This window comes from Notamacropus eugenii, chromosome 7 (assembly GCF_028372415.1).
Source record: "Notamacropus eugenii isolate mMacEug1 chromosome 7, mMacEug1.pri_v2, whole genome shotgun sequence".
NCBI lineage: Eukaryota > Metazoa > Chordata > Mammalia > Diprotodontia > Macropodidae > Notamacropus > Notamacropus eugenii.
The window spans coordinates 138416806-138434841 of NC_092878.1; the positions used below are offsets into that span (position 1 = coordinate 138416806).

General features: G+C 35.8%; 1 protein-coding gene across 4 annotated transcripts in view; it reads right to left on the reverse strand.

The window, feature by feature from the left end:
* EMCN (endomucin) overlaps positions 1-18036 on the reverse strand; it is a 154690-nt gene that overhangs the window by 14505 nt on the left and 122149 nt on the right. For all 4 annotated transcript variants that reach the window (XM_072624229.1, XM_072624230.1, XM_072624227.1 and 1 more), the window contains 3 exons: positions 16388-16483; positions 9170-9194; positions 6939-7000 (listed from right to left, as the gene is read on the reverse strand). In XM_072624229.1, coding sequence (XP_072480330.1) covers positions 6939-7000; positions 9170-9194; positions 16388-16483 — 183 coding nt within the window. The remainder of the gene's footprint in view (positions 1-6938; positions 7001-9169; positions 9195-16387; positions 16484-18036) is intronic.

Genomic DNA, 18036 nt, shown 5'->3' on the forward strand with positions numbered 1-18036 from the left:
CGAGGCCACATGAGACCCTCTAGGTCCTCAAGTGTGACCCTTTGACTGAATCCAAACTTCACCTAACAAATCCCCTTAATAAAAGGGTTTGTTCCGTAAAACTTAGACTCAGTCAAAAGGTCACATTTGAGGACCTGGAGTCAGGAGGACCTGAGTTCAAATCTGGTCTCAGGCACTTGATACTTACTAGTTGTGTGACCTTGGGCAGGTCACTAAACCCACATTACCTTACCAACCTTCTCCAAAAAACAGAAAAATAAAAATAAACAACTAAAACAAAATAAAAAAACTTAAAAATATAATTGGTAAATAATAGTAATGCTTTCTAATATTTGCATAGCACCTACTATGTTCCAGGTTTCAGGCATTACACTAAGGGTTTTATAATCATTGCCTCATTTGATCCTCAGAGCAAAGCTGGCAGGTAATTATATCCCCTTTTTACAGATATGCAAACTGAGGCAAGAGGTTAAATAACTCACACAGATCCTATATGGGAAGATGTTACATGTATTATCATAGTGGCTGAGGCTGGATCTGCCCTTATTTAACAAAATAATTAAAAAGGCAATAGAACATAGATAATGTTGATATGTGATTTTCTGCACCAATTTTCACCCCACAGGGATCTCTGTGAGATTTACTGATACTGTTTCTATATGAGTTTGACACCACTAGTCTAAACTTAAGAAAGTAATGTAGCAAATGTTATTAATTCAGGGATAGCTATGTCATGCAATGGATAGAGCACTGACCCTGGAGTCAGGAAGACTCACTAGTTGTGTGAACTTGAGCAAGTCACTTAATCCTGATAGACTAAAAAAGAGATGTTAATAATTCAGATTAAACTTAAATGTGTATTGTATGTAGTTTTTTTCCCCTTCTGGAATCAGGTGTTAAAAATTTGCGAGCACACTACTGCTTCTACTTCAAGATCAGTGATCCTATGATTCTGAAACTTGGTGAAACACTTTAATTTGAGAAGAAAAATAAATATTTACATAGTTCCCATGGCAAGCACTGTATATGGGATACCTCAATATGGTAACGGGAATTCTCGTGACTGGATTTGAAAACCATATACTGACTGTATTTGTCTCAAACCAAGCTATACTCCTTTCTCTTCCTCCCTCTTTTCCCCCTTAAAAAACTGGCTTCTATAAAAACTGAGAGGTCCTATTCTTAGAGAATTACAGCCAAAGTGACAAAGATAAAGAGAGTAGTGATGATGAAGGATTCTTTTTTATTTCCTATGGTGCCTAAATGATTACAAATTGCTTTCTTCCTGATAACCCAGTGAGGTGGTCAGTTCCAATGTTATTAGCCTCATTTTACACATGAGGGAAATTGAAGTCCAGAGAGGTTAACTGAATTGCCTGGGACTACAGAACCAGTAAATATCAGAGCCAAAATCTGAGTCCATATTTTCTACATTGGAGCCAAGAGCATATTTCACTATGCCATGAATAAAATATCTTTATTTGAATGGAAAGAAGTGTATGTGAGAGTGGGTTACAACTACCTCTACTCAGCATGACACCATAGCTAAGTAAGAAGACATTTTAGTGGTCAATCAAAAGTCTTTGACTATATATGAAAAGATATTAAAAGCCATTTGATAAAAACAATTGACACCAAATAAGGAATATTCCCATTGGCCGTGGGATTTCATCATGTCCTCTGGGTCTTGTATAAAGCACAGATTTATCTGGCATAGGAGATTTTCTGGATATTTGAGTAAGTGTGACTTTCCAATGTGTTTCTGAAGAGAAATCACTTGGCAGGAGGGTGCTGGTGAAGGAAAGGACTCAACTTTTACCTTAGCCATGTTTCTTTTGGCCTGAGGAGGACTTTGGGAGCTCAGAAGTCATTAAACTTCCTATCACTGTCCTAACTTGTGTCCTCAAGTCAACTGGAGACTGTACACTGGGATCCAAGGGCAGATAGGAGGAAAGGACTAGGAGTGGTGAGCTACCCTTATGATGTGTGTGCTTTCTTTTTACTGAATTCTTCCCATACTCATGGGCCAGTGTGTAAGAGACTTTGGGGAAAGGAAGAAGGTGTTTAGTCAGATTTTTTTAATATGTCACCTCAGTTAATACCTCTTGCTAAAAACTATTTAGATTGGCTAAATAATTGATTATCAAATGATAAATTTGGAGAAAAAGCATATCAGTGGGGAGTTCAAGTCTATAGCTTTAGAGAATCACCTCTGACCCTTAGCGTAACCCTAGAACCCTGAGAACTTATAGATAAAATCTAAAAAACTGACTTATCAGTACAAATGTGAATTGAGGTAATTTGAGATAAGGATACTTCAGAGCTTCTGTGGGCTATATATGTTAAAATTATTTCACACTAAATAAATACGTTAACACGTGCGTATGTGTTGTGTCCACTAACTATATATGTATACAGACACACATACATGTATACATATACAATGTATATATACAGTTATGTATATGTATGTGTATGTATAGATAGATGATAGATAGATAGATAGGTAGAGATTGATAGATAGTGTCCCAAAGATTTTAGTGTTATTTTAAACTATTGAAGCCTAAAATTGTACTAAGACTTTTAGAATAGTATACATGCATATAATATGAACATACATATGTGTATATATATATAATATGGATATATAACATATAGTTAATAGTATAATAATATATTATGAATACCTGTAATATTTTATATACACCTATACAATATACACACTTACACATGTATACTTACATATATGTTTATATACACATATGACTACATATATACATATATGACTACATATATACACATATGACTACATATATACATATATAACTATAGTAAAAACAAAACATTTTCTTTTAGGGTATGAATACCAAAAGCAGAGTTAATTCTTCTGATTATATTTCCTGACAAGAAAAATTTGATTGTTTTGGGGTGGAAGATTATTAAGGAAAGCTATTTTTTTAATTGGAAGATATATCCTGAGCCCAAAATAGGGTAAGTACTTAAAGGAGTTCCCACTTGTGACTTTTTAGTGAGTGTTCAGAAAAAAGACATGGAAAAGAGCCCTTAGACGGACTGACTTGAAATGGAGTGTACTTGCCATTAAAAAGGTTGACCAAAATAAAAAGGTCTGATCACAGTAGACTAAGCTCAGTAGGAACATTTCCAGTAGTACTAATAGTAAATATCTATATGGAGCATTCAGCTCTCAGAGATAGGTGCCATTATTATCCTCATTTTATAGATGACAAAACTGAAGTGAACAGAAGTTAGGTGTCTTGACCAGGTTCACATAGCTAATACGAATCTGAGGCCAGATTTGAACCAAGCTCCTTCTGCCTTCAAGTCTTATGCTCTATCTACTGTGCTCCCTAGCTGTCCCATGAAAGGGGGATTGGTTCCTTTCCCAACTAGGTACCTGTGAAATCCAAGCATACTTGTCAATTTAGACACATTTTAATTTACTCCTGGATATTAATGGATTTAATTTAATTTCATATAAAACCTTACAGTAAGTCCTGAGTAAGTTATGGAGTTATTATGAGTAAGTCACAGTACGTTATTGCAGATATGTTTACTTGGTTCATGCCAAGAAAAAGAGCATGGAGGAAAACTTTAGTTAGCTCGAAATATACATATTTTTAATGAGGTTAAAGAGGGAAATCTCTACCCACTCATTAGTAAATTTTCTAGCTGGGGGCTCTGTGCTGTTATTTTATTATGTATATTAATATCTATTTTATTAATAACTTTTCATCTAAAGTAAACTCCATAAAATAGCAAAGGAAGAGGCCATGTGGACCCAAAAGCAAGTATATATCCACTAGGCTAAAAAAGTGAATTGATTACTGTAATGGGTATAGCTGATTAAATCTCCATTCTCAGATATGTGAGAGAAGTAAGGAAAGGGGAGGGAGGATAGGTCAGTGACTAAAGAGAAGATCACACTCTGAATTAGGCCCATAATGACTACCAGGGATGAACAGAGAAAGGAAAGGTATGTGGAGCACTGAAATTATCAGCCCCAATTTAAAAATGTCTCTCTCCCCCCCCATATTTCTAGAGAAGAAAAGACAATTTGTACAGAGTAAACTTGTAGAAAGAAACTCAAATGGATGGGATGAACATAGGGAACTAGTTTCCTTCCTTATGTCCCTCTCCATCCATAAATACCTGCTAAAGAATCTCTCCAATCCACACTCTATACACAAAAAGTCTAGGTTTCTGGATACGCATTTGAGGACAAATTTTCTTAATAATAACAACTGAATTTTAGGTGGAAAAATCTTAACAGAAGCCTTGTACCTTGGGCAAGACAGATATGTTCATTTTTAATTTATTTATAGAGAAAGTGGGGCTCAGAGTGCTTGAATGACCTATACATGGCTATAGTCAGCTTGTAAGTATCATTAAGTTTCAATTTAAAGGCAAATTTTGTGTAATTTTTCAGTCATGTCTGACTCTTCATGACCCCATTTGGAGTTTTCTTGGCAGAGGTACTGGAGGGTTTTGCCATTTCCTTCCCCAGCTCTTTTGACAGATGAGGAAACTGAGGCAAGCTGGGTTAAATGACTTGCCCAGGGCCACACAGCTAGTCATTGTTTGAGATAAATGAACCTTCCTGATTCCAGGTATGACACTCTAATCTAGCTGTGTGACACTCTAGCTGCCCCATATCTTTTGGCATCTGAAATTTGACATGTCCAAAACAAAGGTCATTGTCTTTCCCTCCAAAGGCACCCTTCTTTATTCCCTTCCTTTCCTATTTTTGATGGCATTGTTGTATCATCAGTCATTCAGGTTTGCTTAACTCCCATGATTCATCCTCAACTCTTCTTTCTCCTTTTCTCCTTCATATTAGATCATTTACCTAGTTTTTATCACCTTTCCAACATCTCTTGAATCCATTCCCTTTGCTCCACCTATGTAGCCATCACTCTAATTTAGCCTTTCATCACTCCAGCCTAGAATATTCCAATAGCATCCTAATTGGTTTTCCCGACTCTAGTCTCTCACCTCCCTAAATTCATCATTCTCAGCTGCCAAATTGATAGTTGTTTCATCCCCCGCCCCCCACACTCAAGATGTTCTATTGACTCCCTTTTTGTCTTTAGGTAAAATCCTCTCAGGTATTTAAAGTCCTTCATAGCATGGTTTAAGCCAACACTGTACATTATTCCCCTTCATACAATCTATAACCTGGTTAAGCTGGGCTCCCCATTCACAATATTCCAGTTCCCATCTCTGTCAGCTTTGCATTGATATCAAAAGGCCCCTTTACTTCTGCTCTTTGAATTCTTAGCTTGAGGGCCCTCCTTAAATACCCTCTCCTACATAAGACCTATCTTACTATCCTCAGTAACTAGAGTCCTCTCCCCCAAACTATATTTAAATATATTGAATTATGTTATTGATAAATGGTCAAAGGATATAGTTTTTCAATGAAGAAATCAAAATAATTTATAGTCATACAAAATGCTCTAAATTATTATTGATTAGAGAAACACAGATGAAAACAACCTTGAGATATCATTTTACACCTATCAGACTGGCTCAAATGATAGAAGAGGAAACAACATTGGACAGAATGTGGAAAAACTGAGACATTAATTCATTGCTGGTGGAATTGTGAACTGTTCCAACCATTTTGGAGAGCAATGTGGAATTATGCCCAAAGAGTTATTAAACTGCCTATGCTTTTTGACCCAGCAGTGCCACTACTGGGTCTATTTCCTAAGATGATTAGGGGAAAAAAGAAAATAACCTATTTTTCTCAAATGTTTATAGCAGCTCTCTTTCTGATGGCAAAGAACTGGAAATTGTGGGGATACCCATCAATTGGGGAACGACTGAACAAGTTGTAATATATGATTGTGATAGGATACTACTGTGCTATAAGAAATGATGAGCTCAATGATTTTAGAAAAACATGGAAATATGTGCAGGAAATAATGAAGAAGAAAATGATCGGAACCAAGAGAATATTATATACAGTAACAGCAATATCGTTTTAAGAGTGACTTTGAGCAACTAACTCATTTTGACTATTATAAGTACCCAAATTAACTATAAGGGATGCATGAAGAAAAATGGGCAGTCAGAGAAAGAACTGATAAATAGAAGTAGGTATAGCATAATTTTACACATATTTGTAACTATTTGTGTCTAATGGTAGTCATCTCTAAGGCCAGGGTGAGGAGGGAAGAAAAAAATTCATATGATAATTTTGTTCTATATTTGAAAAGAATAGCAAGTTGTGTATGGTAGATTTGCAATTTTATGTACAATCAACTTTTGTCTTATGCTTTGTTATGGAAATGCTTGTTTTATCCCACAAATTAAAAATAAAATTAAAAATTATATATACATGTATACATGCACATACACAAACATATGTGTGTACGTGCACACATACACATATATGTATATTATCTTCTTAATTGCACTTGTGTAAGCTCCTTAAGGACAAGAATGGTTTGTTTGTTTCTTTGTTTGTTTCTTTTTTTTTAAATTCTCCAGTGCCTGGGTAGGCAATTAATAAGTATTTGTTAATTAATTGAATGGGTGGATGGACAGAATTAATATCCTGGATTCCATTCTGGATGTTTTTCCCCTGCAAAGGGTAAATGCTGAAGCATAAGATAAATGTAGTTATTTCTGGAATTATATACTTTCTAACATAACTGACATTCAAATTTCTTTAAGCGACTCTCATTCTCTCTTATCCTCAGCAGAGTTTGAAACACATTTTGAGGTCTTCTAGTTCAGCATCTTCATTAAGCAAAGGTGCCCCCATGGTTCATCTTGCCTTAAAACGATTTCTGTTTTATTGGAATTCTTACTTGGCTGTTTCCTACAAAGTGTTGATTTTATGTCATTTTTACTTTAACAAAATCTAAGTAAAAAATTCTCCTTTATGTACAATAAAAAAGAGTACTTACTGGTCTCAGGAGATATTGTCTTGACAGTGAGAAGTTTAACACTTTCTTTATCTGATTGGGGCCTATTTACATTAGAAAGATAAAGTTAGCACCAAAAAATTAGCATGATTGATCTGTGCAGAAAAGTACATATTATGAAGAAAAAAACAACAGCTACTTATATGTATCTACAGTAGATTCTACTTCTGTTTATACATGCACACACACACACACACACTCACACACACACACACACACACAGAGTCTTCTTAGTCTGTGGTTAAACCAAACCAAAAAAAGATTCTATTCCATTCTGATACAAAAATATTGATCAGATGAAACAAAGACCAACATGAGCAAATTCAGAGTAAATGCTATAAAGTCTCCAGTACTAAAATAGAAAGTGAAGGAGATAGAAATGTTCCTATGGACCTGAGCATTTTCTGGGCACTTGACTCAATGGATAGAATGCCAGGCTTGGATTCAGGAAGACCCGAGTTCAAATTTGGCTTCAGATATTTAATAGATATGTGAGTCCAGGCAAGTTACCTACACTCTGTTTGCCTCTATAAAATGGGGATAATAATAGAACCTACCTTCCAGGGCTGTTTTGAGGAACAAATAGGGTGTTATTTGTAAAGTGCATAGTACAGTGATTGATACCTAGTAGATGCTAAATAAATGTATGTTATCTTCTCCCTCCTTTTCCTCTTCCTATCTTTATTCCAAAGTCTCCTTTCTTAGTTCATGTAGGCAGACATGCTGGGAAAGAGATTTTTTAAAAAGGTTTTTTGATACTCAAAAAAAAAAATGACAATAACCTTCTATGTTTCTCCCTTGAGATTAATTCAGCTTTGCAGCACTAGGTTTGTTATTTTCTTTTCTAACTACTAAGGTCTTTTCTCTCTCTCCTTGACTTTAATGGCCAGCCTGTTTGCTTTTAACTATTTCATTATTTTATACAAAGACTCTGCAGCCCCAGAGTCATTCCTGAAGATAAGGACATGCAGTTCAGCTTTCAAATATCATGTGCAATTGTTCTTTAAGCATGAATGCAGGGCTTTGTATAGTCTCATTTATATGTAGATTTCCTTGGGCAAATTCTAATATAGGAGCAAACATTTAAACGTAAAAGGGATCTTAACAATTCACTGAATTCAATACTCTAATTTTACAAATGAGGAAACTGAGGCTCAGAGAGGTTAAGCGATGTGGACAGGTTAAGGGATTTTCCCCCCAAACCCAATTCAATATTATAAGGTATGAGTTGGAATTCAAACCAAAGTCTAGCATATTCTCTACTATACCATACTATTTCTCTTTTTTTCTTGTGGGGGTATCTTAATATCGAGAAATTTTCCTTTTTTCTCAGGATATTTTTTCTGGGTGTCTTTAATATGTTCCAACCCAGTATCCCTCTCTTTAAATATTCTTACCTTCTACAGAGAGTTTCTGTACAGCCTTAATTATTAGTTTGCCGAAGCCCACATAGTATGCTTTCTGTTCACTTCTGTATCCTCTGCCCTGTCCCCTTTTTTGCATTATCTTTTCCTAATAGATTGTAAGCTCTTTGAGGGTAGGGACTATTTTTCTTTTCTTTATTTATATCCCCAGAACTTAGAATGGTGCCTGGCATGCATTAGGCACTTAATAAATGTTTGTTGTGTTGTACTTCTGAAAAGAGAGGCACATAGCTTACATTTCTGCATTTCAAGTTTTACAAAACACTTCCTTTACAACACTCCTCTTGAGATTGGAAGTAAAAATTATATTATAATTATCCTATTAATGAGAAAATTGAGGGCCAGGGAATTTAAATAACTGCCCCTTGGTTTTGTGCTAATATTTCAGTTGGGAGTTGCTCTCAGGTTTTCAGTCTTCAGACTTTTGTCTTTGTAACATACTTTTCCTTTTAAAAAGATAGACTTATAGGAACATAGATCTAGAATTATTTCAGAGGTCACATAGTCCAGTGCTTAGCTCAGTGTCTGGCACGCAATAGGCAATTAATAATAGTCAATAATAAATAGTTCATTGATTGATTTCTTGATGGTCCAACTTCCTCATTTTACAAATGAGGAAACTGAGAAGAAGAAAGGTAAAGTGATGTACCCAAGGTCACACATATAAGTGAACAAGACAAATAGAATTTGAACCCAGGTCCTCTGTGTATGAAGCCAATGATATTTCTATAAGTCCATGCCAACTCTTATCAGCCTACCCCTCAGCATTATAAACATGGCTGTACTTACTGGTCAGTTCCATTGTCTGGTGTACCTGGAATAAAATACAATAGGTGATTTGTGTTAGAATCATAGAATTTTCTAGTTGGAAGGAACCTTAGAGACTTTTTTAGTCTAATCCCTGATGGCAGAAAGACAAAATGAAATATAACTGCAAAAACAGCATTAATGACAAAAAACCCTTGATTAACAGCTGCCAGCACCTAAGGAATGATTCTGTGTGGTTTCAGAATTCTGTATTGATGCTCTTAGAGCCAATTTATGATTTCTTATTCCCCATAAACTATTTCTTCAGGTTTGATTACCAATCATAGAGGAATTTCTGGGGTCCACCTGATTACACCAGATCCAAAGACCTTAGTTCCCAAACAATTAAGAGATTTCTGAGTTTTTCTTGTGGCCCCATGATTCCCTGCAGCTGTATGAGCATGCTGCCCATTATGGCACGTTCTGCAAATATCTAATGTCATTCTAGTGCTTCCAGGCACAATGGATGAAATGACTTTCCAGACAGAAGAATTGGATTTTCCACTTTCTCCTTTGTGCATTTCTCCTGCTAGTGATGCAAATCATAGTCTTTGCTGAGCAGCAATACCACAAACTCCTGCTTGCAATTATCTCTCAAGGCAATGGTTGGAACTAGCCCCACAAAAATGTCACCCAAGATGATGCTGAAGTTAATAAAATGCAGCTAGGTCCTCAAATGTACTGGGATCCATCTGGTAGAAAACACATGGGGGCACAGAATTTTACTTTTGAATGGAGCATACTGACAAACAAACATAGCCTTGTCCCTTGCTTGGATCTCTGTATTTCACAAGGACCTTGTTTCTCTACTGTTCTCTTGTGAGGATTTTCTTTAGCCATCTTTCAAAAAGGACTTTTTTTTCTTGAATTCACATTTTTTTTTACCCTGCCTGAAGCTACATGGACTTTTCTGTACACTTTTTCCTTCTTTCATTAAGTGCTTTCCCTCTGACATTAGTTCTCCTTTACTGTATAAATATATATACATATATGCACACACATATGTATATATGTATTTATATATACACACATACACAAGTGTGGTTGTGCATGTATACATGCACACACATATATGCAAGTATACATGTATGTGCATGTGTGTGTGGACTCACAGAGGTACACACACACATGTGCACCTGTGCTCTATGGGAACCAAGTTAAGCTTGTAACCTAATCCTTTTCCCCTCCCCAGAGACTAAAGTGGTGCAGAGTGGAAGACGAATGTGCCTTCCATGTGTTGGGAGAAGGCGGAATGAGTTTGTATATTTGTGATTATACCTTCTAAACTAAATTCCTTTGTGAAACAATTGAGAGTGTTGAATTCATATGTATGTATGTGTATATGTATACATACATACATAAATACATACACACATATAGTTATTTGCATGTTGATTTCCTCCAGTGATTCAGATTGCAGTCTATCTATGCATGCCCATCCTTTGACAGTCTTGTCCATGTTCTTCCCAAAGCTGACCACCTAAACTCCACCCACCATGCTCAAAGTTCTCCTCATTTTGTCCTGAAACTATAAGAGTATCAACAGAACATCTGGCTGTCTACCAGTCATCTTTCATTTTTGTCATGGGAGCTGCCCATTATTTTCTTCTTGACATGTAATTTCTTAATTACATTCTTACTCCTCTTCTTTGAAATTTCTTATTGATTATGTGTTGCAGCCTGATCACACCCACCGTGTACCTCTCCATTATCTTTGTTGTTACAATACTCATTTTAGTTCTTCAGAAGCAGTGGTACACAGCTAAAGACCCCAATTAAGCACTCAAAATAAAATACTAGTGTTGAAAAATGGTCTTATGTTCACATGGGAAGTTTGGGTTCACTAAAAGAGGAGATAAAATGGACAGTTCTGAGCATAATCCAGTCTGCTCTCCTTCATCTTTCCAACTCCGGGCCAAGGTCATTGTCCATGTGGATGGTCTGTCCCAGATATACATATACATATACATATACATATACATATACATATACATATTAATGAAAAAAATTGTCATGGTGTAATATTCTAACTTCGTAATCCCCTATGAGATAGCTAATGTTTTCTTTAAGGCATTGAAACCATTCTTGAATCTTGATTAGCTCAAGAGGTTGATGACTCAAACTACTGACATAACTTTACCATTGCCTGGATATTGAAGAGTCAGGGGCAGTTCCTGGCGTGCTCTGATGTTTGACTGTTGGACCATGACAAGAAATATTTTTCATCCATTTGGTCTTTAGAGAGGCCAGTCTCTTTTGAGTGATTACATTTTTCTTGTTTAATTCACATATTGATTGCTCTCATAAAGTTTTTTTAATAGGTTGAAGAGTAAACATGTAGATCAATAGTCACCGATGTACTTATATTTGACTTACTTTTTATGATTCTAACAATATATTTTCCATCCTTTTGGCTTCTTCCCCTTATTTAGAAACCTTGCAAATCAGTCCCTTAATGTTCTTGTAATTGTATGACCTCCAGTGTAATCTTCTCTCTTTATATTTGCTCAATATAGCTGCTTTTCTCTTTTTCATTCTCTGTAGTGCCATTTTTTCCTCTTCTGAAAACATTTCAGAGACTGTGGTGTTAGTTCCAATAATAGTGAATCCATCATCTTTGATGGAGAAAAAGTTAATAAACATTTATTAAGAGATGGAGGCTGCAAAGAAAGGCAACAGATAGTCCCTATTCTCAAAGAGCTCATGATGTAACGGTGGACAGGGGTACATGATGAAAACCTGAAGCTGGTGGGAAATGATAAGGTGGCTGTCACGGGGCCCTTAAAAAAGGAGAATCTTGAAGGAACTCTCTGAGGTCTGCTCTCCACTCTCTCCAATCAGGAAGAGGAAGGGATTGCAGGGGAAAGAGGTGCTGAGGAGGTGTGAGTTTCAGAATCGATGAAATTTTTCAGGATGTTGAATTTCTGGAGATTACAATGAAGTCCAGGGGAGCAACTGGGTGGAAAACCGTTCTTGAGACAATTGGTTATTAGCATATCTTGCCACATTTCCTTTTTATCTGTCTTTCCATTTTGCTGTCTTTCTTTGCTTTATATTTCTCTGCTCATAAACATGCATTGTTCTTCTTCAGAAAATTTGCAAGATGAGTTTATATTTTCATCTAGCATTGCCTTTGGTGGCTATCTCTCTACATCTTATGCAAATAATTCAAATGTCTTCAGACTAAGACCAGGCTTTTCTGGTCTCCTTGTGGAAAGTAATTTATTTTGGTTAAACTTCTGTATGAAGTTATTATAGTTGGTATTGATGTCAGTTCTGTTGTCCATTTCTCATATTTTTGAAATAATTCAGGGTTTCATATCATATCAATATAATTTTCTCACTATTATTTCCTGTTCTTGTTTTCTCTTCTTGTTCTTCATCTTGTTGCCATTCTCCTTCTCTTTCTCCTTGTTTGTCTTTCTTCTTTTTCACCTTCTTCCTCTTCTCCTCTTCTTTCTTCTCCTCCTCCTCCTCCTTCTTTTTATTTTCTTCTTCCTTTTCTCCTCCCCCTTTCTTCATCTTCTTATTTTTCTTCTCCTCCTCTTCCTACTCCTTTTTCTTTCTTCTCCTCCTTCTCGTCTTCCTCCTTCTCCTCCTCCTCCTCCTCCTCCTCCTTCTTCTTCTTCTTCTTCTTCTTCTTCTTCTTCTTCTTCTTCTTCTTCTTCTTCTTCTTCTTCTTCTTCTTCTTCTTCTTCTTCTTCTTCTCCTTCTTCTTTTTCTTCTTCATCTCCCTCTCCTCCTCCTTCTTCACATTCTGATTTTAACTCCAAATCAATGATCTACTGTACAGAGTTGATTCAGGCATAACTCCTATACTGATAACAGGTCTTTTCCTAACTGTGAAAATAAATCCAGTTGTGTTTTATAGGTTATTATTTAATGTTCTCCACATCCATTGCTCATTGACACTTTCATAAAAAAATGAAGTGTTCATGATATCGAGGTGTGAGTCTTTTTTCATCATCCATAAGCCTTTGAACTCATTCATTTCTCTCATTGGTGTATAAATTGCAATAATTTTTTCATGGTAGTCTTTTTATAAATATTTATCATTAGCATTGCAACATATCATTATTATACAAAATGTTTCTTGTAGTTTTTGTGAATATCATAAAGTCCACCACACCAATTCCTTTTTTTTTAGAAACTTCTCCTAGGAGTACCTATGAACCCAATGAATTTGATGTAACTGCAACTTTTTTTTTCTGGTTTTGCTTATAGTAAGACTGTCAATATTGATATGATTCAGCTCTGCTGGAAATGTACTTAGCTATTTCACTAGAGTCTCATATTTCAAGTGCCAGCAGTCAAATTGAAATCTTTATTGGTCTAAAAACTCTGTGATTCCCACCATTTCCCCACCATCACATAGAAGCAGAATGGAGCTACACAGAACTGAAAGAAATTTTAATTTTCTTCATTTAATGGGCTACTATGTGCTCTCCTTTCCCCATCATTGGCAGATGTCCAGACCACTTGTGCTGTACCTCTCTGAAATTAAATAATTGATCCTTGGAAAACAGACTCAGTCTGTCACTCAGCCATATTTGAGGCATTTCCAATGTGGTACAAACTGCCAAAACTTGTGCTCTGCTGACGAAGTCTGCAAGAACCCAAGGTCACCTCTATGCCAGGATAAGGCATGGAAGAGGATTTTATGGAGGATTATAGCCCAGAGGGGGAAAAGGAAAAATAAACCAACTATTCAAAATAATTGATTCTCACTACAGAGAAACAATATAAACAAGCTGAAGCATAACAGCTCTATTTTTTCTACCTTTCTGACTCATAGAAGTTAAGTATTAAAAATCTGAATGTCTCACAAGTACTTTCTAAAGATTTTATTGTTTTGTTTAGTATGCTTATCACAAACACAGAAAAGTCATACTCAGATTATTAATAGCTTCATTTCAAACTGGACCAACATATTCATTGATTTTAAATGGTCCTGAATAGTTTTCCTCATTTGAATTGACTTTCCCATTACAATTGCAAATGCAGTTATTTTTTTAACCATTTAGATCATAACACAGACGTATCCACAATTTTGTGAATGCCCACATTATCTAGGCAGCTAATCAATAATCATTTGTTAAGTGCCTACTATGAGCCAGGCAATATTCTAGTCTCTGAGAATCTTATTATTATTCATAGAACTCTCATTATTATAGTTCACTCTGTATTTTTTACATGTATTATCTCATTTGATATGCTCAGTCACCCCTCCGTGGAAGAGTAGACTCTCAAAAGTCAGAGGGAATCTTCGAAATCACCTGACTATACCCATTCTTGAGCAGGAGATCCTTTTACAAGATCCGCAGCAAGTGAATATCCAGGTTCCACTTGGTTTCTGTGTCTCTACAAATCTTTACTATTTGCTAAGACATTTCACTTATGCACAATTTTAATCACTAAAAAAAATATTACCTCACATTAAGCCTAAATTGGACTCTGCAGTTTTCACAATTATGTCCTTTTGATCTAGGTAGAACATATCCAATCTGTCTTCCCCATGTGAGGAATTACTCTTATGTTATAGATGTGGAAACTGAAGCCCAAAGAGATTCAATGATTTGCCCAAGGCCACAAAGGAAGTGGCGATTCAAGACTTGAGCTAAGATCTTTGGATTTCAAGCACAATGCTTTGTTCCTTATGTAATGTCATCAGATTTTACAGAGAACCAACAGGATGGATTTTGCTTACTTATGGAGAAATCTCACCCACATACTTGAAGAGTTTATTAATTCCTGGTGTTCAATGGTCTAATGATAGCCATGCTGCAACTTCTACTTTTTCTCTCCAAATTAAACATTATTCAGATAATGTTGACTAATTTTGTGATTACTCATTTATCTGTAAGATGTGTTATGTTACACATGTTTATGTCCTTAAGTTTAAACTTTTTTTGGAGGGAGCTGTTCTGAGACTCCTAGTCCATAGATACATATCCTCATTTGCAGGAAAAAATTAACTTATTTTTAGATCCTCAGATGAAAACCACTTTGTCAGTCTCAAAGTTTTGACTGATGAATTCAGCTTCTCATTCTTCACTTACATATTGACAATGCCCACCGACTTTATCGAGGTTATTTGGTTTCCCATGAAAGGCAGAATTGACTGCTTGGGAGCTAAAGGAAATTAAACCAATTTATGAAAATGCTATCCCTTCCACCTCTTGGAAAATGTTTAAGGAAACACATTTTAGGTGATCTTAAGGATTCTTCTCAAGAAGGGTGGAAAAGATTGATTTGTTTTCTCCTTGTTTCTCACAGAGAGTTGAAATGAATATGGCAGGTTTTCCTTGACAGTTTTAACTTGGACTTTCTCTTCCTCAAACCATTTGTGTGCCCTCCAGCCATTGATTAGTCCCAGGAATTGCATTTGTGAGTTAGCTAGTAACACTTCACCAGCTGGCAGGGCCCAGAACACTGTGGTTTTGTATGTCATATAAAAATAATTGCTATTGATTTTTCTACATCTGATAATGGTTTGGTAGGCTTTTCTTCAATGAAATATTTGGTATCAAGGGTGCTATTTTATGCGATATTTAAAAAATAAATGTCAAATGAAAACCCCATTCCTTTGAAATACAGGGCTCCTGGTTAGAATCAGAGATTTAGAGTTAGAAAGATTGTGACTGAGTCAAATTGAGATAGAAAGTGATTGAGTCAAATCCCTTTATTTTACAGATGAGGAAACTGAGACTCAAAGAGGATAAATTACTTGCTCCCAATCATACAACTGAGGAAGTGTCTGAGGTAGGATTTAAACTCAGGTATCCCTAACTCCAAGTCTAGCACTCTATACATTATGTGGTAATACTGGTTGGTGAAAACACTCCTGACTGCAAAAGAGTAACCGTATTGGATAGCAATGACCTTTTCCCAATGGAGGGAAGTGGGTTTAAATATTTCCCTTAATAGTGTAGTACATTTAAATATTCACTCAATGGTTCCTCAAATGTTAAAGCATTGACATAACATCCTACTCCCTGCCTTTACAGTCTTATAGGGGAAGGATGTTCCTTGTCTGGTTCTTAGGGAAGAGGATGGAAAATTCTTCCCATTCACAAAATGATAGCTCTCCTTCCTTTCTTAGTATTATACATAGTGTACTACTGAGTCTTAAAGTTGGCAAAGACTAGGATAATTTGGAATGGGTCTTAATACCCCCTACAAAAAATATTGAACACATACCTGGGTCTGTCTTCCAGCACATTCGATACAATCCCACCAGAGTGAATACTGAAAGTGTTATTGCTATCAGAGCAATAACAACTGGCAAAATTACACCTAAAATGAGGAAAAAACCGATATGATTTAGGAAGAGTGCTACGAAACAGATAATAAAAATATTAACATGAATAGCATCTTACATTTAAATGTCACTTAATAGTCTGCAAAGGAGAGTCACACAAACTCACTTGATATCTTCATCATAATTCGGTGAGATAGACAGTGTAGGTAGGTCTTATTATCTGCCCTCTATTATTTCATAAAAAAACATGCCCCTTTCCTTCTTCTTACAGGGAGAAAAGTCAGTCTTTTTAAAATTAGGCATAACAATTTTAGTTCATTTAGTCATATTTTGCCTCAGTGAGGCAAAGAAGTTAAAAACTGAGAATAAAAATCTATCGTCTGATCATTGGGGAGATGAGAAAAGGCTGAGACTATTCCCATTGTTTTCCTACTCAAAACTTTCCTTCAGGTCTTCCTACTCCCACATTTAGCATCCTACCTGCTACATAGCTAGGTATTAGATAGAGTTCTGGACTTGAGGAGCAGGAAGACTTGAGTGCAAATCTAACTTCAGACTCTTATTAGCTAATAAAGAGGAGGAGGGAATCATAATAGCACCTACCTCTCAGCATTACTGTATCAAATGAAATGGTGTTTTCCAAGGGTTTTTGTAAACCTTAAAGTGCTATATAAATACTGGCTGTTATTATCCTATCAGTTGCTTGACATGATTGTGTGATGTTAGAAATTGGATCAAATGTATTGCAAGAATACAAAACCACACCAAACTACTAACTTTAGAATGTTGAAAGGCACTTTCTGGGTATTGTTTGTTTGGGTGGTGATACTTCTAGTTGTGGTGGCTGTTTATTATTTACCGTTGTTTGTTTCTGGAGTTGGGAGAGGAGCATTGGTTACCATTAGCTGAAGCAATATTCTGAGTCAGCTCAATAAAAATGATTTTTAATAACTAAGATGAAAAGACACTTATAAAAGGACATCCAGTCTAAAATGGAAGGCTAAAATGGAAAAGGAATTCTCTAGAGCATGTGAGACTGGGACTATTTCTAAATGACTTTGTACTGATTACATCAAGTTCTGTAACAATGCTGAGCCTTTTAAATGAATTCCAAAAGGAGTTGGTCTAAATATCTCAACAGAAAATAAAAACAAATAGATAAGGAATATTTATTCTCCACACCAAGCATGCAGTTAAAGGAATAACTCATAGGGCTGGTCTATGTATAAGATGGACATTGTGAATAGAAAATCAAATGAGTCCACAAATGAATAGGAGGATGATTGAATTGGATTTGAGAAATTGTGTTGTATTATTAATAAAAAGAAATCCCAAGCTTCTTCCTAAAACAAAACTTGTCTTTAGAAGTATCACATTCTTCCAGTGATGTAAGGATATAGAACACCACAGTGTCTGGAGAATTAGTTACAAGTCATCCAAAGCATATTGGAAAGGCACAGGGAACCTGATTCAGCTACAATATATTTCCTGTGAAGAATTTCCCAGGAGAAGTGGCCTAAAGGATATATCATCAGAGAAAAGAACATGGATATCAGAATGGGCATACTCCTTTTTGAATAATATGGAG